The 27,667-nt window shown below is 45.1% G+C and overlaps 1 protein-coding gene across 5 annotated transcripts in view; it reads left to right on the forward strand.

The window, feature by feature from the left end:
- MRTFA (myocardin related transcription factor A) overlaps positions 1-27,667 on the forward strand; it is a 222,560-nt gene that overhangs the window by 175,424 nt on the left and 19,469 nt on the right. For all 5 annotated transcript variants that reach the window (XM_065521738.2, XM_005567185.5, XM_005567186.5 and 2 more), the window contains 3 exons: positions 21,278-21,333; positions 25,620-25,695; positions 27,306-27,467. In XM_065521738.2, the coding sequence (XP_065377810.1) occupies positions 21,278-21,333; positions 25,620-25,695; positions 27,306-27,467 (294 nt within the window). The remainder of the gene's footprint in view (positions 1-21,277; positions 21,334-25,619; positions 25,696-27,305; positions 27,468-27,667) is intronic.

The following is a 27,667-nucleotide window of genomic DNA, read 5'->3' on the forward strand; positions in this document are numbered from 1 at the left end:
TTTCTTGACCTGAGGTGTTTGTTTGTTTTGTTTTGTTGAATGGATTCTTGTTCTGTCGCCCAGGCTGGAGTGCAGTGGCGGGATCTTGGCTCACTGCAACCTCCACCTCCAGGGTTCAAGCAGTTGTCTCGCCTCAGTCTCTCAAATAGCCGGGACTATAGGTGTGCACCACCATACCCAGCTAATTTTGTGTGTGTCTGTGTGTGTGTTTTAGAGATGGAGTTTCACCATGTTGGCCAGGCTGGTCTTGAATTCCTGACCTCAAGTGATCTGCACACCTCAGCCTCCCAAAGTGCTGGGATTACAGGTGCGAGCCACCACGCCTGGCCAGCCTGAGGGGTTTCTGAAAAGAGCTCTCAGATTTAAATTTTGTTGTACAACTTAGGAGGTAGGCAGGGCCCTCAAGCCGAGGGAATGGGCAAGTTAGTTATGGCTGTATTTTGTCTCATCATTTCTGGTTGATATCTTTTATCAAATTCTTCTCCATTGAATTTTTTTGCCTCCGGGAAGGAAAGAAACCCATCTACCTCATCTTCCAGAACACTTGCATGTAGTTATCCTATAGGACTGGCTGTCCTGACATCGTCATATCTGTAGGACACAGTGTGCTTCAGTGGCTCCCTTCCCTTCAGGGTTGTTCTGTTTCTACATGTCATTCAGTGTTGGGGTATGACCTTTCCATAAAATTTAAGGGATTAAAGAATCCCCTGATTCCTACATACCTCTCTGTACTGCTTGATATGCTCTGTTCGTGGCGTCTCAACTGAGATACAGAAGTTGTTTTTTGATGTGCTGTTAAACAGAATCATTTCGCAGTATTCTTTATTCTCGTGTAAACATAAGTTTCAAATTTAACATCACTTAACTCTACCAAATACAGAGTGCCAGATAGCAGAGGCTTACATAGTCTAGGCCCTAAATTTTCACTAATGATGTCTTGCACATATCTTGAGGGCGAGGACAGATGGCAGAGATAGGGAGCTGGTCTTGAAATCCAAAGATGAAGACCAGGAATGCCACTGTATCCAGGATGAAGACTCCCAGAAGAAATTGGTCATGTTTGGTACACTTTCTTCTCAAAGCTTTCACTGCAGCCTTTATGATGTTTAAAGGTGTACAGGGTCATAAGGTTAAGGTGAAAATTAAGAAAAACGTTCTGGCGTGAGAGCTGTTGCAGAGGATAACCTTTCAAAGGAAAACATGGAAGGTTTTCTGACCTAGACAAATCAGAAAAAAGTCTCTTGTATTCTTTCTGGATGTGAGAGAAGCTTGTTTGTCTCTTGTCAGTCCTTTATAATTGAGAATCCTTGGAAAAAAAGCAGAGTACCATGTTTCTAATGCTACAGTTAACCCTCAATTTATTATTTTCCCATATGCAAGTAGTAGAAAAACCTTGACTAACACATGAGGAAATAATTATTTTTGTCCTATAGATCTTCGAAGACCTTGCTCTGTCTTCTTGACCGAGCTTGTTTTTTTCATTTTTAATGATGTTCCTGTGCACCCACAGCAGAGTTAAAATTTCTTCTTAAAAGTGCCAGGATTGATGACTATGGTCTCTCTCTATCTGAAGCTGCAGTTCTTCTTTCTTTCTTTTTTTTTTTTTTTTTTTTTGGAGACAAAGTCTCGCCCTCCCAGGCTGGAGTGCAGTGGCGTGATCGCGGCTCATTGCAACCTCCGCCTCCTAGTTTTTGTATTAGTAGTAGAAATGGGGTTTTGCCATGTTGCCCAGGTTGGTCTCAAACTCTGGGCTCATTGCAAGTGACTTTCCTGCTTCAGCCTCTCAAGTAGCTCAGATTACAGGGACCGAGTACCACGCCCAGCTAATTTTTGTATTTTTAGTAGAGACATGGTTTCGCCATGTTGGCCAGGCTGGTCTTGAACTCTTGACCTCAGGTGATCCACCCACTTTAGCCTCTCAAAGTGCTGGTATTACAGGCGTGTGCCACTATGCCTGGTCCTGCGATTCTTAATAATGTTTTTGTTATTTGTAATTTGGGAATCGTGACTTACATTATTCTTCACCAAATATGCAACCTAAGATTCAACATTCTTTTTCCTAAGTACATGTGAATCAAATCCATTTTGGTAATCTTTTTTAAAACGAAATTTTTTAAAAAATGGATTAGGTTGTGACTCACTAATGAGATGTTCAGGATTTGGTAACCAGTAGACAGAATCTAGGACCTTAGGCTAGCCCAGTTTGCAGAGATGATAAAAGAAATCAAAGGATACAGAGACTACAACTTATTTTATGATAGGCTGAGCCAATATAAGGTAATAGTAATGGTGATAATAAAGATATAAAATGAGCCAAAAGGAAACTTTTATTTTTAAAATTTGTTTATATATATTTTTGAAACAGGGTCTGGTTCTGTTATCCAGGCTGGAGTGCAGTGGTGCAATCTCAGCTCACTGCAACCTCTGCCTCCTGGCTCAAACCATCCTCCCACCTCAGCCTTCTGAGTAGCTGAGACTACAGGTGTGGACCAGCGCATCCAGCTAGTTTTTGTATTAGTAGTAGAAATGGTGTTTTGCCATGTTGCCCAGGTTGGTCTCAAACTCTGGGCTCAAAGTGATCTGCCTGCTTCGGCCTCCCTTAGTGCTGAGATTACAGGCATGAGTCACTGCACCTGGCCTAAATTTAATTTTATTTATTGAACAACCCCCGAACCAGAATAGGTGCAGAGAGGCTTCCCTGAATCTTTTAAAATAGATTTTATTTTTTAACAGAAATTTCAGTTTCACAGCAAAATTGAGCAGAAGATATAGAGATTTTTCATATACCCCCCTGCTAAAAATTATAAGTAATTTTTAGTTCTTCAGTTTTTGTAACCCCTGAAAAGATAAACCAACTTCCTAAATCTTCAGTGTTTCTTGTAATAAGACCGAAAGGCATTATGATTTGACATTGTCACTATCAGGCTATCTTTATAAAATACTTAGATAGGCTGAGAGTGATGGCTTATGCCTGTAATCCCAGCACTTTGGGAGGCCGAGGTGGGTGGATCACTTGAAGTCAGGAGTTCGAGGCCAGCCTGGCTAACATGGCGAAACCCCATCTCTACTAAAAATACACACATGCAAAAATTAACCAGGGGTGGTGGTGCATGCCTGTAGTCCCAGCTACTCGGGAGGCTGAGGCAGGGGGAATTGCTTGAACCTGGGAGGTGGAGGTTGCAGTGAGCCGAGATTGCACCACTGCACTCCAGTCTGGGTGACAGAGTGAGACTCCATCTCGTTCATACATACATACGTACACACATACATACATACTGGGATGCCATGGGATCTTTTTTTTTTTTTTTTTGAGACAGAGTCTCGCTCTGTCGCCCAGGCTGGAGTGCAATGGCGTGATCTTGGCTCACTGCAAGCTCTGCCTCCCGGGTTCATGCCATTCTCCTGCCTCAGCCTCCCGAGTAGCTGGGACTACAGGTGCCCGCCACCACGCCCTGCTAATTTTTTGTATTTTTAGTAGAGATGGGGTTTCACCGTGTTAGTCAGGATGCTCTTGATCTCCTGAACTCATGATCCGCCCACCTCAGCCTCCCGAAGTGCTGGGATGACAGGCCTGAGCCACTGCGCCCGGCCGCCATGGGATCTTTTCTCCAAGTTATGAATTCAAAAGAACTAGCTTCTAGACCAGCCCCGTCCAATAGTACGTTTAGTGAAGACAGAACTATTTCTATAACACTAATCACTAGCCACATGTGCTGTTGAACACATTTTGAGTTGAAAAACTGAATTTTAATTTTTATTTAATTTTGATTAATTTAGATTTAAATAGGTGCATGTGGCTATTCTAATTAAATGGTCACATTTGGCTAGTTGCTATTGTATTAGAAAGTGGAGTTTTAAGCCAGGCACAGTGGGTCACGTTTGCAGTCCCAGCACTTGGGGAGGCCAAGGCAGGAAGGTCTCTTGAGCCCAGGACTTTGAGACCAATTGGGCAAGATAGATCCCCGTCTCTACAAAAAAATTTTTAAAAATTAGCCAGGCCCGATATCACATGCTTGTGGCCCCAGCAGCTTAGTAGGCTGAGACAGGAGGATGGCTTGAGCCTTGAACCCACAAGGTCGAGGTTGCAGTGAGCTGTGTTCATGCCACTGCACTTTAGCCTGGATGACAGAGCAAGACCCTGTCTCAAAATAAATACACATATACATACATTCATTCATATATACATACACACATACAAACAAAAGAAAGAAAGTATAGTCTTAGACCTTACTTTGTTTCTTAGGAGTTAGAAGACTTTGGGCAACTCAGTAACTTTTCTGAACTCCCACTTTCATATAATTGGGATAATAACCCATCTTAAAGGTTACCCACAGAATTAGTTACCCATGGAGTGATAACTTACCCACAGAGTTAGTTTGGAGATCAAATGAGGTGATGTATTTTTCATGCTTTTGAAATGTAGGAAGTAATATTCTCATTTAAGAATGGAGGAGCTTGGGCCGGGCGCAGTGGCTCACACCTGTAGTCCTAGCACTTTGGGAGACCGAGGCGGGTGATGGATCACAAGGTCAGGAGATCGAGACCATCCTGGCTAACATGGTGAAACCCCATCTCTACTAAAAAAAAAATACAAAAATTAGCCGGGCGTGGTGGTGGTCGCCTGTAGTCCCAGCTACTCGGGAGGCTGAGGCAGGAGAATGGCGTGAACTTGGGAGGCAGAGCTTGCATTGAGCTGAGGTCGTGCCACTGCACTCCAGCCTTGGCGACAGAGCGAGACTCAGTCTCAAAAAAAAAAAAAAAAAAAATGGAGGCACTTGGATCCACCATGTTGATGTTGTGACTATGAAAGCAGCTTTAATACATACATACACACACCTACCTCTTAAGTTATGTCAAAACTAGTATTTAGGAATAGGAATTGGGCTAGGTATAGTGGCTCATGCTTGTAATTTTAGCACTTTGGGAGGCCAACGTGGGTGGATTGTTTGAGCTCAGGAGTTCGAGACCAGCCTGGACAACATGGCGAAATCTCATCTCTACAAAAAATACAAAAATTACCTGGATGTGGTAGCAAGTGCCCATAGTCACAGCTTGGGAGGCTGAGGCAGGAGGATCGCTTAACCTGGGAGCCGAGATTGTGCCACTGCACTCCAGCCTGGGCAACAGAGTGAGACCCTGCCTCCCCCACACCCCCACCCAAAAGGAATAGGAACTATTTTCCAATAAATACAGTTCTTAATTTTACTTTCTGTCCTACCAGTGGATTAAAAGACAATTGCTATAAATTGTTAGTGATCAAAGAACTTCTAGTCAGCATGGTACTACTCTGTTAAGATCATTCTCCTTTTGGTCATATATTAGCAGGACTATCATTTTATTAGCTTGCCCTCTGCCTGGGAGTAGATGTTTCTTTTTAACCTCTTTCTCTCGAAACCAAACAAGTGGCTGTGTTAGAAATGTTTTTAAATTTCTGGGCAACTTGCCAAGAGACAGAAATGTTTAGCAGTGGGGACACAGTAGGGATTCCAGGGCAGATGAGGGTCTGGTTTGAGAGTGATCTGTCCCCCACCCCCACCCCTATTTTTTTTTAAACAATGTTTTTTAACCAAAATTGTAAGTTTCAAGAAAATATCACTTGTTTGCTTTTAAGTGGAGTGTTACACTATCAGGGACATTAGGTCTCAGTGGATACTTCATAAGTGAGTGAGTTTGGGTGGGGCCTAGGGCGAGGGCAAATCCTTTCTGTCTGGGCCTTTATCATCTCTCATATGCTCCAGTCCATTTGGGAGTTACTGAAAGCTCTGTGTGATATCTCTCAACTGCTGCCCCTGTGTGTCAAAGAAGTTTGGCTGTGATCCACCCAGTGCCCCTTTCCAGTAGGAGCCCAGAAAAGGCTTTCCCCAAACCCTGCAATTGGCCCTCTGCCCCAGTCTGGTCAGTGCCCTCAGACTCCCGCTTCCATCAGAGCTCAGTTGCAGGATATGGTGGTATAACCCATTTGGTGATCATTTCCTTATCTTTTCTTTCTTTAAGAAGCAGAGAACCCCACCTAGTGAGATGATGTGTCTTCACTACAGGGATGTGACTGTATAATTGTAGTTGAATCCCTACTTTAAGTTGCATTTGATAAACACCATAGTGGAACATGTTTTCCAGGAGTGAGGCTACCTGATTCCTAGAGTTGAAGCTGAGAGAAAATTGTGTTAGGTATGTGGCTTCAGGAATCTTCTCTTTTATCTCTGGAGAAGGCACATCACTCCCAGGCATTTTATGCTGCATTTGTGTCAGCGTCCTCATCTCTCTTCTGCTGTTGTAGAGTGTGTTGATCAGTGACTAGCATAGAACCTCCTCCTTGGCCAGTTGCCAGCAAATCCTAAAATAATACTCTGCAGTGAGTGGTGTGTCCGTGTTCTGAATGTGTTCATTGTTCAGTTGGAGGCAGAATCCAGCCGTGAGCTGTGCTGAACAGGCCGTAGAAAGCATTCGTCATCGTCGTCTTTTTTTTTTTTTTTTGAGACAGAGTGTTGCTCTGTTGCCCAGGCAGGAGTGCAGTGGGGCAATCTTGGCTCACTGTGCCTTCTGCCTCCTGGGTTCAGGCAATTGCCTCGGCCTCCCAAGTAGCTGGGATTATAGGCGCCTGCCACCCACACCTGGCTAATTTTTGTATTTTTAGTAGAGACAGAGTTTCACCATGCTCGAACTCCTGACCTCAGGTGATGTGTCCACGTCGGCCTCCCAAAGTGCTGGGATTACAGTCATGAGCCACTGTGCCTGGCCGAAAGTAGTCTTCTTGATACGAGTTCTTCTTATAGTTTGATATCTAAAAAGTACAGCAGGTGTTAAGCTTCATTAATAATTGGTTATTGAAGAATCTGAGATATCCAAGGCTAACTTCTTATCAAGAATAAAAGAAGGTTATAAGATCGCTTGTAGGTACTACTCACTATTTTACCTGAACAATACACATCTTAATCACATACCCAAGGAGAGTCCTGATAGATAACTGATGATGGTGGTGATTTAAAAGTCTTCAGGCTGGGTGCGGTAGCTCACGCCTGTAATCCCAGCATTTTGGGAAACTGAGGCAGGTGGATCACGAAGTCAAGAGATCAAGACCATCCTGGCCAACATGGTGAAACCTGTCTCTACTAAAAATACAAAAAATTAGCTGGGCGTGGTGGCGCGTGCCTGTCGTCCCAGCTACTTGGGAGGCTGGGGCAGGAGAATCTCTTGAACCTGGGAGGCAGAGGAGGCAGTGAGCCGGGTTCGCACCACTGCACTCCATCCTGGGCTACAGGGCAAGACTGTGTCTCAGAAACACAAAAAACAAAAAGAAGCGTCTTCAGCCAGGTGGGATGTTACTTGCAGGAGGGCACAGGTGATCTGGAGCTTGTATTCTAAACAGATCACTTAGTCATATTGATTATGGGGACGTCTGAAAGAGGCAATAGAAAAAATTGGTTTGCACTTTGCCAAAAGGTATACTGGAGTGAAAATAGACTGATCCAGGGTCTTAGACTGGGCTGTGGTATGAAAGCCAGATATAAACATGGCTGGCCTATGTCAAAGAGGAGCCTAGAAGGTCAGATTCAAGATATTTGATCACTAGTACATTAACCTTTTGGAATTCCCTGTGTCAATACTCGTGCTAAATGAGATGTGTGCTTATCTCTCTCAGTCTTGAGCCCCTTTAACCATCATTGGGGTCAAGAGCAGGAGACGCTGGAACAGTTTGCACTCTTGGGAAGGAAAAGATTTAGCATCCTACGTCTCCACTTCTTACATTCATTCTTGGGAGTTGGTCTTCCTGCTGGTTTGGGTAGGGGTGATAGCTGGTGCCAAAACAGGGGTGGTGGCAAGCATGCATACCAAAACAGGATGTGTATGAAGAACCCTTTATGACTGCTAGTTTGGATCCTTGCTTGCCCCAGAATATGCGGTCCATTCTGCACACCTCACCACACAAATTCTTTCTTTGATTCACATGAACTTAGTTTTGGTGCTCATTTGTCATGGTCAGTCTCTCGAACTGTTGACAAACCTCTTTGGTTGATGGTCTTTATTAAAGGATTTTTGTAGGCATTTTAGTTTGTCAGCTAAAAACAGAAAGACAGAAAATGGAAGTCAAGCCCAGTCCAGTTAGCTCTCAGCATTTGACTCTATACACCTGCTCTTTCTTTCGGAATGGTGATAAAGAAAAAAAGCTACATCAGTAACAGCCCTTAAGCTTAACATAACTTCTAGCAGATGGCAAAGCACTTTCATTTTAATGCTAATAATTACGCAATACAGCAGTTAGTCTAATTGCTATTTTGCAGATGAGGCTACTGAGCCTCAGAGGGGTCTTGGGACTTGTTGTAGGTTACACGGGCACTGAAAGATAGGCAGACCCAATCCAGGTTTTCTGGCTACAAACCCTGTGCTAATTCCTGAAAGTCACAGTTTATGGTGGTTCTTGTCCACATGGGCATTTTTGTGATGATAGCCTGCTATGCTTTTGCCAAAATTTCAACTTTAAAAAATCTTTGAAAAATGAAGAGGCTGGGTGAGGTGGCTCATGCCTGTAATCCGAACACTTTGGGAAGTTGAGGTGGGTGGATCACTTGAGGTCAGGTGGTTGAGACCAGCCTGGCCAATATGATGAAACCCTGTTTCTACTTAAAAAAGAAACAAAATACAGAAATTGCCAACTGTGGTGGCAGGCGCCTGTAATCCCAGCTACTCGGGAGGCTGAGGCAGGAGAATCGCTTGAACCCGGGAGACGGAGGCTGCAGTGAGCCCAGATTGCACAACTGCACTCCAGCCTGGACGACAGAGCAAGACTCCATCTCAAAAATAAATAAATAAATACACTATTAAAAAAAAAATTGAAAGCAGCATCAAAGCAGGACCTATAGTTGGTGAGATCGGGTGGTGGAATTGAGAGGAACCCTATCATTTGTAAGCACTTCAGTACAAGTGCTTTCAGGTTGCTGTTCATTTGAAGGCCGTGGGCATCTTTCTTCTTTTGTCATAATAACCCTTCAGTACATCAGAGGTTCTTGATTTATTTTGTGTCATGTATTCTTCATAGAGAATCTTCCACATCCTCTCACAGTTGTCTAAGCAAGCACCTAACATTCACATAGTTCCAGGGATCTATAGCTGCTCTAAAGTGGGTGGTACAGTGTGCTCCAGGTTAAGAGATTCTCATCTACCTGGATATGGAATCCTAAGAAAAATCCTATCTAATGCTAGTGTCAACCCTTACACACCAGTGACATAGCCAACCTCTTCTCTTCTGTCACTCAGTGTGTGAGGGATCCTCTCCATTCCCTGCACTACCAGTGAACCTCTGTGCTCCTCACCTTTTGGGTGGTAAGACCAAGAACTACATTTCTGTAGCTGTAGCTGCCTTCCCTTGGGTGACTAGCATGCCTCTGATAAAACCATCAGGGTGTGGAATCCATCCCATCTGAATTAGGCCCTAGCCAGGGTGTGAGGAAGATCGCAAAAAGCCCAGATTCTCTGACTCCCAGAAAAATATGCATTGCAGTGATCCTGAAAGGAGTCCAGGAAATTAGAACTCTTTACCTACACAGCCAACAGAATTGACATTTTGAATCAAGCTATTGAGAAAATTCCGTAAGTCCTTCTTTACTAAATGTACTTTTAATCAGCACCTGGTATTAGTGAATAAGCAAATAAAATTCTTACTTTCTCGTCTCTTTGCCTTTGTTAGATTAGGGAAGCAATGTGTTTCAAGTTTAGTGGCTCTAGCATTACCCAAATTGCTTACTAAAGATTTTAATTCTTAAGGCCTAGGAATCTGCATTCCAAGAGATTCTTGCACACCGTAGACATTTTCATGCAAATGGTTCTTGGTCTACACTTGGAGAAACATTGGGCCATGGACTGCTGGCCTCCTCCCCCTTTTCTTTTTTTTTTTTCTTTTTTTTTTTTTTTTTTTTTGAGATGGAGTCTCGCTCTGTCGCCCAGGCTGGAGTGCAGTGGCCGGATCTCAGTTCACTGCAAGCTCCGCCTCCTGGGTTTATGCCATTCTCCTGCCTCAGCCTCCCGAGTAGCTGGGACTACAGGCGCCCACCACCTCGCCTGGCTAGTTTTTTGTGGCTAGTTTTTTGTATTTTTTAGTGGAGACGGGGTTTCACCATGTTAGCCCATGTTAGGATGGTCTCAATCTCCTGACCTCGTGATCTGCCCGTCTCGGCCTCCCAAAGTGCTGGGCTTACAGGCTTGAGCCACCGCGCCCGGGCCCCTTTTCATTTTTAGTATGGTGTAGAATATTTTTATTCTCTTCTTCCCAGGAGTTCTGAAGTAGAAGATTGCCCTGTCCCCATGATTCAAGAGTTAATGGCAAATTTCTGTTCTTTTTTTTTTTTTTTTTGGAGACCAGGTCTCGCTCTGTTGCCCAGGCTGGAGTGCAGTGGCGCAATCTCGGCTCACTGCAAGCTCTGCCTCCCGGGTTCACACCATTCTCCTGCCTCAGCCTCTCGAGTAGCTGGAACTACAGACACCTGCCACCACGGCCGACTAATTTTTTTGTATTTTTAGTAGAGACAAGATTTCACCATTTTAGCCAGGATGGTCTTAATTTCCTGACCTCGTGATCCACCCGCCTTGGCCTCCCAAAGTGCTGGGATTACAGGCGTGAGCCACTGCGCTCGGCCGAGTTAATGGAAGATTTCTGAGACAGGTGAGGCTATTGCATGTAAGATGACTGGGTACAGAAAAATTCTGAGCTTTCATCTCCAATGCTGGGAAAAGCCTGGCTCGCCTGCCTGTCTTACAGCTTTGTACCATATCGCTGGTCAGTTTTGGCAAGTGAGTTAACTGCCTAAAGCTGTATGATAGACTGTAATGCTAGGGCCAAAGGATGTGGCAAAAGACTCAGTTAACTTTGGATAGAGTATGATTATACAGTGACTCCTTTTCTGCTGTGCTGAAGGGAAAAGGAATAGCAGAATTTGTGCCCCTGCGACATTTTCTGAGGTTAGATCTGAAGGCTTCCCTGCTGTCCCATTGCCAATATTAGAGAAAATGACAAGGCAGCATTTATTTCCAAAGGAATAGCTAGGAAAAGATGACCAAATGCGAAAGACTAGATTTTTTTTTTTTTTTTTTTTGAGACGGAGTTTCGCTCTGTCCCCCTGGCTGGAGTGCAGTGGCGCGATCTCGGCTCACTGCAAGCTCCGCCTCCCGGGTTCCTGCCATTCTCCTGCCTCAGCCTCCCAAGTAGCTGGGACTACAGGCACCTGCCACCGCGCCCGGCTAATTTTTTGTATTTTTTTAGTAGAGACGGGGTTTCACCGTGGTCTCGATCTCCTGACCTTGTGATCCGCCCGCCTCGGCCTCCCAAAGTGCTGGGATTACAGGCATGAGCCACCGTGCCCGGCCGAAAGACTAGATTAAAACCACTGTTGTCTGTTATTTATTTGGTAACCCATCATGCATTTTGTTTCATCTTGGGATTTTTTATTTAGAGACAGGTCTAGTTCTGTTGCCCAGGCTGGAGTGTGGTGGTATGATCTTGGCTCACAGCAACCTTTGCCTCCTGGGCTTAAGTGATCCTCCCACCTCAGCCTCCCAAGTAGCTGGAATCACAAGGGTGTGCCACGACAGCCAGCTAATTTATTTATTTTTTTGAGACAGCGTCTCACTCTGTTGTCCAGGCTGGAGTGCAGTGGCGTGATCTTGGCTTGCTGCAACCTCCGCCACCCGGGTTCAAGCGCTTCTCCTGCCTCAGCCTCCTGAGCAGCTGGGATTAGAGGCGTGTACCATCACACCCAGCTGATTTTTGTATTTTTAGTAGAGATGGAGTTTCACCATGTTGGCCAGGATGGTCTTGATCTCTTGACCTCGTGATCCACCCGCCTTGTACTCCCAAAGTGCTGGGATTACAGGCGTGAGCCACCGTGTCTGGCCCCACCCAATTTTTTCGTAGAGATGGAGTCTCACTAGCTTGAACTCCTGGGCTCAAGCAATATGCCCTCTTCGGCCTCCCAAAGTGTTGGGATTACAACCACTCCTGGCATATCACACACTTGGTTTTCTGTACTCCTTTATCCTCTGCCACCTCTTGATGGAATATATGTAAATAAAAAGATTTGGAATCAAAAGAACAAGAGTCTAGTCTTCATTCTGAAGTTGATTAGGATGTGATCTCAGGCAAGTCATTTCCCAACTGTAAAGTGTGGAAAATAGTACTGAGAAGCTCAAGTGAGGTAATTTCTGACACATTGTGGAGGTTATCAGGGAAAGCAAGGAGACCATTTTCAGCAAATCTGTTTATTTATATTACCTTCAGAAGCCTTTTTCTCAGCATCAAGGTTCGCAGGCACCATTCCACTTTATTTCTTTTCATTATAATTCACAGTTTTACAGGGTCCTCTGTGGCTTTGTCTCACTGTGTTTCCACCCACTCTTCTCCTTGTTCCTGCCACCCTGGCCTCCTTGATGCCATGCAGGCAGGATCCCACTGAGAGCCTTTGCACATGCTGTTCTCTGTTTGGAGGGCTCTCTCCCAGAGGACCGCAGGGCTCACTCTCTTCTTTTACATCTCTGCTCCAATGTCACCTTAATTTTTTTTTTTTGAGACAAAGTCTCACGTTGTTACTTAGGCTGGAGAGCAGTGGCTCAATCTTAGCTCATCACAGCCTCAACCTCCTGGCCTCAAACAAACCTCCCGCCTCAGTCCCCCCAGATAGCTCGGACTACAGGTGCATGCCACCATGCCTAGTTTTTGTATTTTTCATAGAGACAGGGTTTCACTTTATTGCCCAGGCTGGTCTGGAACTTCTGAGCTCAAGCGATCCGCTTGCCTTGGCCTCCCAAAGTGCTAGGATTACAAGCATGAGCTGCCACCTGCAGCCAAATGTCACCTTATCAGAAAGTCTTTCCCTGACCATTCCATATAAAATGACCTCACCCTGTTACTCTGTCACTTATACCTTGCTTAATAGTTCTTCATAGCATATACTGCCTCCTACTGTGTTACATGTTTACTTGTTTTATGTATATCTTTCTTCAGTTGAATGTAAGCTCCATGAAAACATGAATAACCCAACACTCAAACGGGGTCTGACACATGTGGGTTCACAGATATTTATTGGAAGAATGAATGAGTAATGAACTGTTAGCACATCTATAATTAACCTCTTAGGGGACACATACCTCTGACTCCACTTTCTCACTTCTTATTCACTCTTTAATCTGTTGCAATAAATTTCTGCTTCCACCAACCCACTGGCATAGCTCTGAGACTACTGACTATGTCCTAAGCATAAGTGATTCTCTGGAAACTTCATAACCCTTATTTTGCCTGACTTCCCCACTGTTAGCATCTCTCTCTCTTTCCTTTTACAGGCTTTTTCTTGAAGCTTACTTGGGGTAATAGCTTTGCCTCATCGCCTCCTGCCTCTGTGGCCCTCCTCAGATTCCTGTGCTGGGTGGACTCTCTTCCACGCCTGTTCTTGAGTTCTGTGGTTTCTCCAAGACTGAGCACAGTCTCTTTCCGACTTCCCTAAGCTCACTCGCCCTGGATCACCTGTCTGGGAGTGTTAATAGCACAGCCATTCATCCAGTCACTCCAATCTGTTCTGATCCGCCTGCCTTGGCCTCCCAAAGTGATAGAATTACAGGCGTGAGCCATCACACCTGGTCCCAATATTTAATCAAGAATCATGCACTGCATTTGGTTGTTGTCAGTTTGGTCACCATCTAGAACAGTACCCCTACCTTTTTCATTTTCATGACACTGACTTGTTTTAAGTATCTAAGCTGCTTGTCTTGCACAATGTTCTGTATTCTAAATTTGCTTCCTCATGATTAGATTTAGGTTAAACATTTTTGGCAATAAGAAAACATAGGTATATGTACTTCTTAACATCAAGGGGCACATGTTATCAGGCTGTATAACCAGTGATGGTGCTAAAAGTTTGAAAGGTGACACCAGATCTGTCTTTGTAATTAACACATAATCTATGGGGTATCATTTTGAAGCCATGTGAAAATCCTGTTTCCCCACAACTACCTGCCTAATAACGGTTTTAGCATCTATTGATGATCCTTGTCTGAACTGATTTTTACAAAATTGATTTTTTCAATAAAATTACAAAATAGTAAGGACTGCATTTTTATGATCACTCTAGTAATGATCAAGAGGCCACATAAAAGAACAGAGGGATGGATGGATGGATATATTTCTAGTTTCTACCTGGTTTGTTAAATGGGTTTATTCTCATACACATGTGTAACCCCCGTTGATGTTCTGTGTATATGCTCCCTGCTTCCACACTGGAAAAAGAAATGCAGCAGGCTTGCCTGAAAGAAGAGCTACTTGGACTGTGGCACTCCAGTGACCTCTGTTAAGTGTACTATGTTCATAGCCTTTGAGTTCCTCTGGATCCATAATTGTTGGTGAGCGTCTGGCGTATTATCAGAGATAGGAACCATCGTTTTTATTACAATAACACCTAATAAAGCAGGATTCAGACCTAGACACACTTAATATATATTCCTTCGTGATAGTGATGAGGAAATGAGGTTTGATAATGAATTGGTGTCATTCCTTGCTCAGAGGCATTTCTAGAACTGCTTGTGAATCCTAGAAAACTCATTTACCTACTTGTTTAAGTAAATCTGGAGCTGGTGAGGGAAAAGTGTTGGCTTGATGTCCTAAATTACCAAGGTAGGTTGGTTTTTGACAGTCTTTGTACTTACTCTTTAGTGCCAGCTTAAATCAAGACCAGTCTGGCCCTGGGGCCCCTGTGCTGTCATCACACATCTGTGTCTATACACACTGAGCACAGCACTGAGCTCCCCCTTTGCTATATATTGGTTGCCTGTGTGTGTGTGTGTGTATGTATGTGTGTGTGTGTGTGTGTGTGTGTGTATGTGTATATATATATTTTTTGTTTGTTTGTTTGTTTGTTTTCCCCTGAGACTGAGTCTTGCTCTGTCACCCAGGCTGGAGTGCAGTGTCATGATCTCGGCTCACCGCAACGTCTGCCTTCCAGGTTTAAGCAATTCTCCTGCCTCAGCCTCCAGAGTAGCTGGGATTACAGGCGTGCCCCACCACACCCAGCTAATTTTTGTATTTTTAGTAGGGGGGGTTTCACCATGTTGGCCAGGCTGGTCTCGAACTCCTGACCTCAGGTGATCCTCCCGCCTCGGCCTCCCAAAGTGCTGGGATTACAGGTGTGAGCCATTGCACCTGGCCTAGATGCCAGTATGTATTTTAAAATAAAATGGAAAGTTTTTCACTTTTTATTTCTTTAATTCACAAATGACCTCATTTAATTTAGGCAACAGTTGTGCTAGGGGAGAAAGAAAATGGGTGCTGGAAAGAGGGAACAGAATATTAATTGGTAGTTGTAGCCAGCCAGGGGCGGGGCCCACATCTAGAACTGAAACTGTGATTAAGAATGGCACACCTCTTGGCCACTTCTGTTCAATTGTTTTCTCTGGGGAGCTTGGTTATTTTTCTTTTCAGGATGTGCTGCACACTTCCCTTTGTTCACACAAAGCCACACAAGAGCTCCATTGGAACCAGCTCCCAGGGCAGCAGGAAAGGATCGAGAACTGCCGTCTGATATTGAATATGTATATTCTTATAAACACACAAGGCTCTTGTCCTTGCATTGGTCTTTGGGGGCTTCTCTTTCCAGAGACTGCTTTCTAGGAGTGTCTGGGAAAATGCAGTTTTGAGTAATACTCTGGCTCCTCCTGCAAAGCTATTAAGGCATCAGGAAGAGGGGAGATGGACTCCTAGATGAATGCAGCCCTTGTAATTGGACGCACATTTATGGGGTAACTTTAAGTCCTTTTTTTCTTCAATTGGCAGAGGCCTAAACTTGGAAACCTATTTTCTGCTTCCTTGTGTCTTACCTCCTTGGCGTGGAACTTGAGGTGATTCTGGCTCCCCATTGTCATTTGTTCCTACAATCAAGAAAGCTCAGGGCTTACCCGTATCACTCTTACATCCCCTTCACTAGGCTACCCTCCACGTGGTGGCTTTTAACAAAGCTGGCTGGACACACACAGGAGTTGCCCTGTCCACCTCAAACCCCAGCGCACCACGAGCACTTGTTGTGGCTACTCCAGTCTCTTCCCAGATGAACTGAGAAACACCCAACAGGAAGTCCTGATACAAACCTGAAGAAAGAGGGGCCAGTGCTCACTCCTTTCACCTGGCAGAAGTGACTATTGAAATTGCTGAATCTGCTATCAGAGAAAAGAATTAAAAATGAGGAAAGAGGAGCACAGACTAAGCTGGCCTACTCAGGGACTGAGAGAAACTGACACACTTGTCAGAAGGTTTAGACAAGGGAAGAAAGGGAAGGCAGAACTAGACCTGGGTTGGGGTCCACCACTCGATGAATGGATGATCTGGCAGGTTACTGCATCTCAGCCAGTGTCAGTTTCATTACACATGGAATAACAGTCCCTGCCTTATGGGTTATGAAAATGATCCAGTGAGTTTTTTTTTGAGACAGAGTCTTACTCTGTCACCCAGGCTGGAGTGCAGTGGCGCAATCTTGGTTCACTGCAACCTCTACCTCCCAGTTTCAGGCGATTGTCGTACCTGCCTTGCGAGTAGCTGGTATTACAGGTACCATCACACCCAGCTAATTTCTGTATTTTTAGTAGAGATGGGGTTTCGTCATGGTGGCCAGGTTGGTTCTGAACTCCTGACCTCAGGTGATCCGCCCGCCTCGGCCTCCCGAAGTGCTGGGATTACAGGCGTGATCCACTGTGTCCGGCCCTATCTTGAATTCTTTTCTTGGTCTTCATTTCTGGTTCTTCTGACCAGCTATCCTGTCTCAGCTTCTCCAACTTGTCTTCTAGTATCAGTGCCAAAGGCTGTTACATGGTGAGCTCCAGGTTTTGAACTGATTCTCAATGCTTGAGAGCCCTGGGGCCCCTCAGACGGGTCCCTGAACCCCTCTTCTAAGCCTTCTTTGCCCTAGTCTTTACCCAGTGCTGTGGCCAACCTGACTCTTGTATGTTGCCTGGACTCAGATACGCATCTAAACTGTGTGTGTCAAAGAACATTGAAGCTACCTTGTCCCCCTACCCAACAGTTTCTTTTCTTCTCTCTCTCTTTTTTTTTTTTGGTGACAGAGTCTTGCTCTGTCACCCAGGTTGGAGTGCCACTGAACAATCTTGGCTCACTGCAACTTCTGCCTCTTGGATTCAAGTAATTCTCCTGCCTCAGTGTCCCAAGTAGCTGGGATTACAGGTGCCTGCCACCATGTCTGGCTAATTTTTGTAGAGATGAGGTTTTCACCATGTTGCCCAGGCTGGTCTTGAACTTCTGACCTCAAGGAATCTGATCTCCTCGGCCTCCCAAAGTGCTGAGATTGTAGGCATGAGCCAACATGCCTGGCCTTTTTTCTCTAATTTTTTTTTTTTTTTTTTTTTTTTTTTTGAGATGAAGTTTTGCTCTTGTTGTGCAGACTGGAGTACAGTGACATGATCTCAGCTCATTGCAGTCTCCACCTCCTGGGTTCAAGGGATTCTCCTGCGTCAGCCCCCCAAGTAGCTGGGGTTACAGGTGCCTGCCACCATGGCTGGCTACTTTTTCTGTGTGTTTAGTAGAGACGTGGTTTCGCCATATTGGCCAGGCTGGTCTTGAACTCTTGACCTCAGGTGATACACCTGCCTCAGTCTCCCAAAGTGCAGGGATTACAGGCTTGAGCCACCATGCCCGGCCTCTCTTCTCTAACTTTTGAAGAAGTTAAGAAATCAACACAGAGGAGTGGAAAGAACTCTAGGCTCAGGATGATACAGAATTAGGTTATATCTTCCAATTCAGGGCCCTTAAACAAATTAGGTTATAGTCCTTATCCCTGCTATTTGCTTGCCTTTACTTTTTGGCCCTGTCCTTATCTATAAAATGGGATATTACCTACCATGTAGAATGATTAGAAATATTAAATTAGCTAACAGGTTTAAAATATCTAGAACAGTGCTTTCCATATAAGCACCCAATAGATATTAATCCCTTTCTTGCCATTACATGAAAATGTCCTTAATAGGACCAAATAGGAATTCATATAGAGTAGTCTGCCCTTACTCCTGAGGAACACGTGCCAAGACCCCGCAGTGGATGCCTGAAACTGCAAGTGGTACCAAATCCTGTATGTACTGTTTTTTTTTTTTTCCTATACATGTGACCTATGACAAAATTCGATTTGTAAATCAGACATAGTAAGAACTTAGAGCAATTTTAACAATACGCTGTAATAAAAGTTATGTGAATATGGGCTCACTCAAAATACTGTAACATTTTTGGACCTTGGTTGGCCTAGAATAACTGAAACCATGGAAAGCGAAACTGCAGATGAGGGAGACTCTGTGTACTATAGCTATTTCACCCATCACCTGTCCTCCACTAGTGGTGCACCACCCTTTGTACATGAAGATGATGTCCTCAAGATGTTCTGGCGAATTGTTTTCCTAGAAGTTGGGTTTGTACCTTACCCTTTGGGGATAGCCAGTGTGGGTTGTTGAGGCAGCAAGTGAGCCAAGGTTTTAGAGAATCTGTGGCTGCGGTACAGAAGCTAGCTGGCCTGTGAGTGAATCAAGCCAGTGATTCAACCAAATTACAGCATTTGGTGACAGCAACACCTGAATATATAGGCACATATACCATTTGGTTCAGGGCACACTCACTGGCGTTTCTTCCTTACAAGGGTTCTGAGAGGTGGGCAGATTCTCACTCTGGAAGAAAATTAGACGCAGAAAGCAGTCACAACCCCTGTCACCCAGCAGTAATTGGTAGCACTCAGTACTAGAACACAGATCCCTTGACCTATCCAGAACTTCTGTGAGGTTTTGAACCCACTTGAGAACCAGAATTCCGGCTATTCAGATGAAAGTTTAGAGCTCTGCTGCAGAATCTTCCCGTCCTCCTGTCACTAGTCACCTTGAGTCTATTTCTTATAGAATACTAATTCACTGAGTGAATAATTATTGAGGGTATACTGTGTGCCTGGTATTCTAGGCACTAGGGAATGCTGTGAGTAACTAAAAAAATAGACAAAACCCTTGCTGTGCTCTGATGGGGGCATGTTGTAAATGTAAACATGGGAGACTGAGAGTAAACAAGAAAAATATGTAGTATTCTGCCCTTTTTTTCTCGCCCAGGCTGGAGTACAGTGGCACTATCTCGGCTCACTGTAACCTCTGCCTCCTGAGTTCAAGCGATTCTCCTGCCTCAATCTCCTGAGTAGATGGGATTACAGGTGCCCTCTACCATGCCTGTACAAAAATTTTTGTATTTTTAGTAGAGACAGGGTTTCACCATGTTGGCCAGGCTAGTCTTGAACTCCTGACCTCATGATCTGCCCACCGCGGCCTCCAGAAGTGCTGGGATTATTGCAGGCGTGAGCCACCACGCCCAGACAGATATGTAGTATTTGTATAAAGACTGTCAAGACAGTGATGAGTGCTGCAGAGAAAAATGAGTCAGAAAAGGAAGCTGGGGTGGGGTGGACAGTGTCCATTTTCTCTTGATTCTTTGTACTTACTGTCTCATGCATGTGCTAAGCTTTCCAAGAGGCAAGGTTATGTGTGATCCATCACACCCAGGTTCCTGCAGAGTAGGGCCTTTGGAGTTGAGCTAGCTTTACACAGTAGAAGCAGGTGCAGTGGGTGTCTGTTTACCCACTGAAATGCCCACGACCTGTCCATGTAAGAAGTAGGGAAGCACGGATAGTGCCCAGGTAGGTTGAGGAGGTAACCTGTAGTGGTTTTTCTTTGATGTTATTTGTTAAATCTAGAGCTCCCCCTTCTGTTAGAAGATGGGATCTCAGTAGTACTTTTAAGACTATAGTTTCTTTTTTATCTTAAGATTCACAAAAATTTTTTAAAATAAATACTGCTGGGACAATTGAAATTTTCTTCTGGAACTACTGTTGCTAAGGCCCAGCCCCCCACTAGGGGGGAGGAAGGAGGAAGAAGCACAAAGGCCCAGGCAGGATAGGGTCCTATCTATGCTCTCTTGCTACTTTTAGCAGCTCCTTAACCCTGCACTCCTACCGCAGCCAGCAGCCTAGCAAAAGTTATCTCTGCTCACAGTTTCACAGCTCTTTGGAAATTCTAGGGCAGCAGAAGTGAAACTGACCACAGTCTTATAAATTTCTCTCTTATTGCCTCTGTTCCCTACTTGAAGTGAGTCAGGCCTTTCCCTCTCATCCTCAGAGTGTCTTAAAATTTATTTGTCCTTACAGTCAAGTTTTTGACAAAAGGAGTCAGACCCTTCATTCATGGTGCAGCCTTTCTGGAGGCTCTTGGTTTGGTCTTGCCACCTGAGTGTTGTTTGCAGAAGTCGAGACTTGTGGTCTTTATGTGGTATCCCCAGAATAGAGCTGAGCCCTTTGTGTCAGCTGTTGGTTGTATGTGTTCCTTCACATATAATTGCCGTGGGGTTCTTTTAGTCCTTAGAGATGAAATTCAAGTTAATTTTAGCAGCACTATAAATATCAGGTGCAGTGAAGAAGGAAATAGCACCGAGTGGACATACATCTTTTTGGGTTTAACTGTCCCATTGGAACGGTTTGGCCACTTTATGATTCCTCGTGAGGCTGAGGAAGTAAGGTTGACCTGGCATGCATCTATGCCCCTTCCTGTGTGCAGGTGTCCTGAGAATAATGTGAGGCCTAGCAGGCGTTCTTGGAGCCCTGGCTGACGGGGGATTTGCGGCTGACAGTCCAGTCATGGGCCAGGGTGTTTGTTAAAGTTACATTCCATGGGTGCACTTTAGACAGCCCAAGCTTAGGCAGTGACAGTTCCCATTAGGAATCATATTTTGGTTTCTACCAAAACTGTTTGAATGGGGTAGCTAAACCATAAAAATACATGCTTACTCAGGTGTCATTGCCTTCACTTCAGCTGATATTTATTGTAGTAGTAACAGTAACGTGAATTTTTTTTTGAGACGGAGTCTTGCTCTGTCGCCCAGGCTAGAGGGCAGTGGCGCGATCGCTGCTTACCGCAAGCTCCACCTTCTGGGTTCACGCCATTCTCCTGCCTCAGCCTCCCAAGTAGCTGGGACTACAGGTGTCTGCCACCACGCCCGGCTAATTTTTTGTGTTTTTAGTAGAGACGGGGTTTCACTGTGTTAGCCAGGATGGTCTTGATCTCCTGACCTCATGATCCGCCCGCCTTGGCCTCCCAAAGTGCTGGGATTACAGGCATGAGTCAGTGCGCCTGGCCAGTAACATGAATTTAAGGTGCCTTCTCCACTGAATATTGTAGCCCTAGACATGATGCTTCGCTTGAAGGTAATTCTTTATGGTTCTTCTCTCAACAGCTTTGAAAAGTCCAGCTGCATTTCATGAGCAGAGAAGGAGCTTGGAGCGGGCAAGGGTAAGGTACCTTTTTTTCCCTCAGAACCCCGAAAGAGCATTTTCAGAGCTCATTGTATTGCTGGTTATATTTCCATTTAGAGCTTTCCATAGAACTCTGAGGCCAGAGCCTGCTAGACTCTAGGGCCAGCCCTGGCCTTGCAGTTTTAAATGGAAAACTCTTCTTCTCCTACCTCATCCCGTCTCTCATCCACCTCCCATGGTGATTATATGGAACATGATTGGAATGAGGTTTCTCTTTTAGTACATTTAAGGATATGGAACAATCACCTCATCCTCCTTCCCTGAATTTTGGAGTGCTTTGGAGACCACTGGTATTTCCCCATCTTTAATTCCACTTAACCTTTTGTAGATGTTGGGACACAAACATTAGCCAATGGAAAAGCTTCCCAAGTCCAGGGTTACACTGCCCACACCTCACAGGATGGGCATTCCAAAGGGTAGGAAACCTCCCTGGTCTCCATCTGCCCAGAGTATCCACTTGACTCTTGTGGAAAGCAGAAACTGGCCCACACTCCAAGCCCAAGTGTTCTGCTGTAGCACCTTACTTGCATCCCCATCCCAATTCTCAGTTTCAGTTCCCCAGGGGCCCCTGAGGAATATTCTGCTGCCCAGTGTGGGTAGAGATGGGGAAGTCACCAGAACTTGTTTCCCCCTCCCACTCACTTTACTTTTTCCTTTCACATAACATCGTGGGAAGACAATCCCCTACACAGATCATAGTCTGCATCTCCTTAAGACCCACAGCTATTTTATTTTACTTTATTTTTTTGAGACGGAGTCCCACTCTGTCACCCAAGCTGGAGTGCAGTGGCATGATCTCAGCTCACCGCAGCCTCTGCCCAGCAGTTTCAAGTGATTCTCCAGCCTCAGTCTCCCAAGTAGCTGGGACTACAGGCGCCCACCACCAAACCTGGGTAATTTTTGTATTTTTAGTAGAGATGAAGTTTCACCATGTTGTCTAGGTTGGTCTCGAACTCTTGGCCTCAAGTGATCTGCCTGCCTTGCCCTCCCAAAGTGCTGGGATTACAGGCATGAGCCACTGCACCTAGCCTCACAGCTGTTTTAGAGTCTCAGAAATATTTACCTCCAATACTTTTTTTTTTAACTTTATTTCATTTTTTCCCACCTAGAAAATCATGATTAATTCTTAGAGTAAGTGGGAAGAATGAAATCAGGGGTCCTGGGAACCAAAGGAGTAACAAGCAGCAGTGTTTTAGTTTGCCGAGAGCACTTGAGAGTACAGTGTAGGGGGAAAGGATGGCATTGCCTGTGCCCCTATTCGGTCAGAAGACTGGGCACCATTTCCTTGACTGCTTCTCGAATAGGCAGGGACCAGTAGGGCTGATTAGAAGAGTCTGTTTTATTGAGCACCTTTATATAAGAGGTTGTATCTGTTTTTTTTTTATCCTCACATCAACTCTTATGAATTAGGTAGTATTATCCTCATTTTACAGATGCAGTTAAGAGAAGTTAACTCACTTGTCCAGCCAATAAGTGGCAAAGCTGGGACTCAAACCTTTGTCTGTGGATTCTAGATTTGTTTTTTAAGCAAAATGATTTTATTTCCTAACACGTGGTAACCTAACACTCAATTTGCTTACCATGCACATCTGTTCACAGATGACTTCCACATTACAATAACTACTTCCATATTTATGCATGTACTAAAAATTATCTTAGTTGAGATATGAAAAATGAATATATTGGATTGGTTACAGCAGAATTTGCTTTACTTAATTCTAAAAGCTTAAAGCTTTGAAAAGCTGCTACTTTTGCATCTCATACTTCCAGATGAATAAGACACAGCAATATCAGCTTGTATTCAAGAGAAGTTTCATTTCTTTTTCTGGTGTTGGAACCAGCTACCCACATCTGTTGGTGCTGCATAGGCAGCTATACATGGTGGTGGGAAATCATCCACCATGGCTTCAGCTATGTCAGGATCACACTTGAGGGAGTCAGAGATGCTGTTGTATTTACACTACTGATTGCTTTGCTTTGCTTTTTTGGGTAATTTTAGAGGTGGGATCTTGCTGTGTTGCCCAGTCTGAATTCCAACTCTTGGGCTTAAGCAATCCTTCTACCTTTGACCTCCTGAATTGCTGGGATGTATAGGCATCCACCACTGTACCTGGTCAAAATGATTTTTCCCCTCAGTTTTCTTTGACACAAATGTGCTTTAGTGGTCATGAATGCCTTTAAGGATATCAGTTGCAAAATCCATATCTTTAAATTTGGCCCTGAAAATTGTCTGGTTTTCCGTCAGAGACCTTGTACCCTCTAAACCAGTCCAGAGTAGCTTCTAGGTAGTCAGGTTTCAGCCATTTGACATCATTAATATGTTTACTATTTGTTATAAAGGATACAACTCGGCCGGGCGCGGTGGCTCAAGCCTGTAATCCCAGCACTTTGGGAGGCCGAGATGGGCGGATCACGAGGTCAGGAGATCGAGACCATCCTGGCTAACATGGTGAAACCCTGTCTCTACTAAAAAATACAAAAAACTAGCCGGGCGCGGTGGCGGGCGTCTGTAGTCCCAGCTACTCGGGAGGCTGAGGCAGGAGAATGGCGTGAACCCGGGAGGCGGAGCTTGCAGTGAGCTGAGATCGGGCCACTGCACTCCAGCCTGGGCGGCAGAGCGAGACTCCATCTCAAAAAAAAAAAAAAAAGAAAAAAAAAAAGGATACATTCAGAAACAGCCAGGTAGAAGAGATGCATAGGTATGTGGGAAGGGACGAGGAGCTTCTGTGCCCTCTCCAGGTGGGTGTGTCACCCTTCTAGCATCTCCATGCCTTTAGCAAACCAGAAGCTCCTCCATATATTTTCTTAATCAGTACTGTATTCTACCTCAGTCATGGCCACTGGTCAGAGCTTCAGATGGCTTAGAGAATAAGCCTTCCTCTGTTGTCTGTGAAGACGTGCGGCACCTGACACCTGCTTTACCACTCTCTGCTGCAGCTGAGGCAGTACTTCTGCCCACTGCACATGGGGTGATAGACCCAGAGCCCACAGCCACTTTAAACCATCTCCTGGATTGCTCAGCCACCGCTGGGCTAGCACAGAGCTGCCCGGCCAGAACACCAAGGCGGCAGATGGCTAGGTGAGAAGAGGCCTTTTTTTTTTTTTTTTTTCAGTCTTTTCCTTTACTATATATAATGTCCTCCGAGGCTTCATTTCCTAGTGTTCTCTGGCCTGTCTTATCCTTTGCTGGTCTTGATCCGCTAATGTTCTATGGTTTGAAAATGTTGGTGCAGAGGTTAAGAGCACAGACTCTGTAGAGTCAGATCTGGGGGACTGTATATATTGTAATTAGCCCCATTTGGTGGGATGGCTCTGTGACTGTTGAGGGACTAGTGTAGTTTGCCCAGAGTTTCATAAATGCAGAAATTAGGACATTGGACTCTGAGGAACTAGAGCTTTGATACCATGTATCAAAATTAGTATTCCATTTGGCAGCCATTCAAAATGAATGGAAAATGCTCATGAGATCATGCAGTGTTACAGTTTTTTGGTTTTTTTGAGACGGAGTTTCGTTTTTGTCGCCCAGGCTGGAGTGCAATGGGGCAATCTTGGCTCACTGCAGCCTCCACCTCAAGTGTTCAAGTGATTCTCCTGCTTCAGCCTCCCAAGTAGCTGGGATTACAGTTGCCAGCTACCACATCTGGCTAATTTTTGTATTTCTAGTAGAGACAGGGTTTCACCACATTGGCCAGGCTGGTCTTGAACTCCTGACCTCAAGTGATCTGCCCACCTTGGCCTCCCAGAGTGCTGAGATTACAGGTGTGAGCCACTGTGCCCGGCCCAATGTTACATTTTTTAAAGCAGGATATAAAATAATATTCAGTATGATTACAGCTCTGCAAAGTTAAGCCTATTTTCTGCGTGGAAGAGTAACTAGAAACAGATATCCCAGAATACTAACGGTGGCTGATTAAAGTTTTTTTAATTTTATTTTTCTTTCTAGTTTTCTAAATTTTCTTTGCTGGACATATATTACTTTTATGGTAGTAGAAATAGTAGTTTTTAATAGATATATTGTCAGTCCAGCCTCAGAGAGACAAATGGTCTTGAAGGATGGCACCCTTCCTTGGCAGGCGCAGTTGGATTTTGATGTGCTCTCTCCAGGCCTCCTCTTGCCTCTGGACCCTGCCATCATCAAGTTAAGGTTGTGGGGGTGCAGAGGTGGTCAGCAGCCACCATGGCCAAGGCTGCTTTTGTGATCCTGTCCATGCCATAAGCCTGTGTACCTGGATTTGAGAGTTTCTTGGTGTGTTTTTTCTGTAGACAGAGGACTATCTCAAACGGAAGATTCGTTCCCGCCCGGAGAGATCGGAGCTGGTCAGGATGCACATTTTGGAAGGTGTGGAGATTGGAATTGCTTTTTCATCTAGACCCAGTTCTCACCGCACTACCCATTTCCTTCTTGCTTCTTTCTTCTCCCATTTCTATTGGCAGTGGGTAAGCCAGAGCCTTAACACAGTATGACAGCTGTGCCATGGTAACCGCCGCTGGTCTGAGGGACTCTCAACAAGCACAGTCACACGCTCTTAGTTTGGCTTGGCCTGTTCTCCAGGGTCCCACCATCCCTTGGTGTGAGATTGTTTCTCTCTGCCAAAATCTGTTTTGTTTTGAGACAGAGTCTTACTCTGTCACTGTGATTATAGGTGCAAGCCATCATGCCTAATCTAAAATCTGTGTTTAAAATACACTTACTTTTTTATATTCATTAATTCATTCAGTCAGTCATTCACTTGACTGTCTGTGATATACCATGCTCCATCTAATATTATTCTAGATGTATACCTGGCCCCAGCTGCACACGTCTTCCTTCCCACCCCCCTGCCCTTTTTTTTTTTTTTTTGAGATGGAGTCTTGCTCTGTTGCTCAGGCTGGAGTACAGTGGTGTGATCATGGCTCACCGCAACCTCTCCCAGGTTCAAGCGATTCTTCTGCGTCAGCCTTCCGAATAGCTGGGATTACAGACGAGTGCCACCACACCCAGCTAATTTTTAATATTTTTGGTAGAGATGGGGTGTCACCATGCTGGCCAGGCTGGTCTCGAACTCCTGACCTCAAGTGATCCGCCCATCTTGGCCTCCCAAAGTGCTGGGATTACAGGCGTGAGCCACTGTGCCTGGCGGTCTTCCCACATTTTTAGTGAAGAAAAGGTTTTGGCTCCTGGAAGCAGCATAAATATATTTACTTATTGTTTGTCTAGTGTTTTTTTGTTTTGTTTTGTTTTTTAAACTTGAGATGGAGTCTTGCTGTGTCACCCAGGCTGGTGTGCAGTGGCACAATCTCAGCTCACTGCAGCCTCCACCTCCCGGGCTCAAGCAGTTCTCCTGCCTCAGCCTTCCGAGTAGCTGGGACTACAGGCACCTGCCACCATGCCTGGCTATTTTTTGTATTTTTAGTACAGACAGAGTTTCACCATACTGATCAGGCTGGTCTTGAACTCCTGACCTCAGGTGATCCACATGCCTTGACCTCCCAAAGTGCTGGGAATACAAGTGTGAGCCACCACGCCCAGCTGTTTGTCTAGTTTTGAGCTGTTTGAGGGGCTGGAAGAGAACTTTTCTATTCTGAGTCCCATATTTTGCAGACAAAGGCACTGAAACCCAGAGCAGAGATGTGAATCGCCTTAGTAACACAGCAAGTTTGAGGGAGAGTGGAGACCATTCTGTCATCTGGTGCTGCTTCCATTCTGTAGCTCCACCTCAGAAAGTCTTCTGAGCTTGCCTCTGCCTGGTTGTAATTGTGTGTGACCGTGCACTGCCAGGTCACAGTGGGAACCCGTTGTCTTGTCTTTGTGAAACTTCAAGGCAGGCCACTCTTCTCTGCTTGGGATATGCTTTCCATTCTGACAGTCTCTGCTCTTGCCCAGGAGGAAGGAGAGCTGCTCTGGAGTTCCCAGGGCAGAACCACATCCACTCATATATCTTCCTGCACCCCTTTCTCTCCCATGGGCAGAAACCTCGGCTGAGCCGTCCCTCCAGGCCAAGCAGCTGAAGCTGAAGAGAGCCAGACTAGCCGATGACCTCAATGAGAAGATTGCACAGAGGCCTGGCCCCATGGAGCTGGTGGAGAAGAACATCCTTCCTGTTGAGTCCAGCCTGAAGGAAGCCATCATTGGTGAGGAGGACCCAGCCACCCTGCATGAGAGGCAGCTGAGATGCAGGAGGGGAGATGGGGAGGGAGTGCCAGGCTGAAGCAGAATTGGGCTGAGGCTCTTGACTTCTTAACAGAGTTTGAGAGCCTCATGCACAGGTTGTGTGAACTTGGGATAGTGCCTGTTGCTTTAAGAAACAGGGACATACAACAGTAATTAAGTA

The sequence above is a fragment of the Macaca fascicularis genome, chromosome 10 (genome assembly GCF_037993035.2).
Source record: "Macaca fascicularis isolate 582-1 chromosome 10, T2T-MFA8v1.1".
Taxonomy (NCBI): Eukaryota; Metazoa; Chordata; class Mammalia; order Primates; family Cercopithecidae; genus Macaca; species Macaca fascicularis.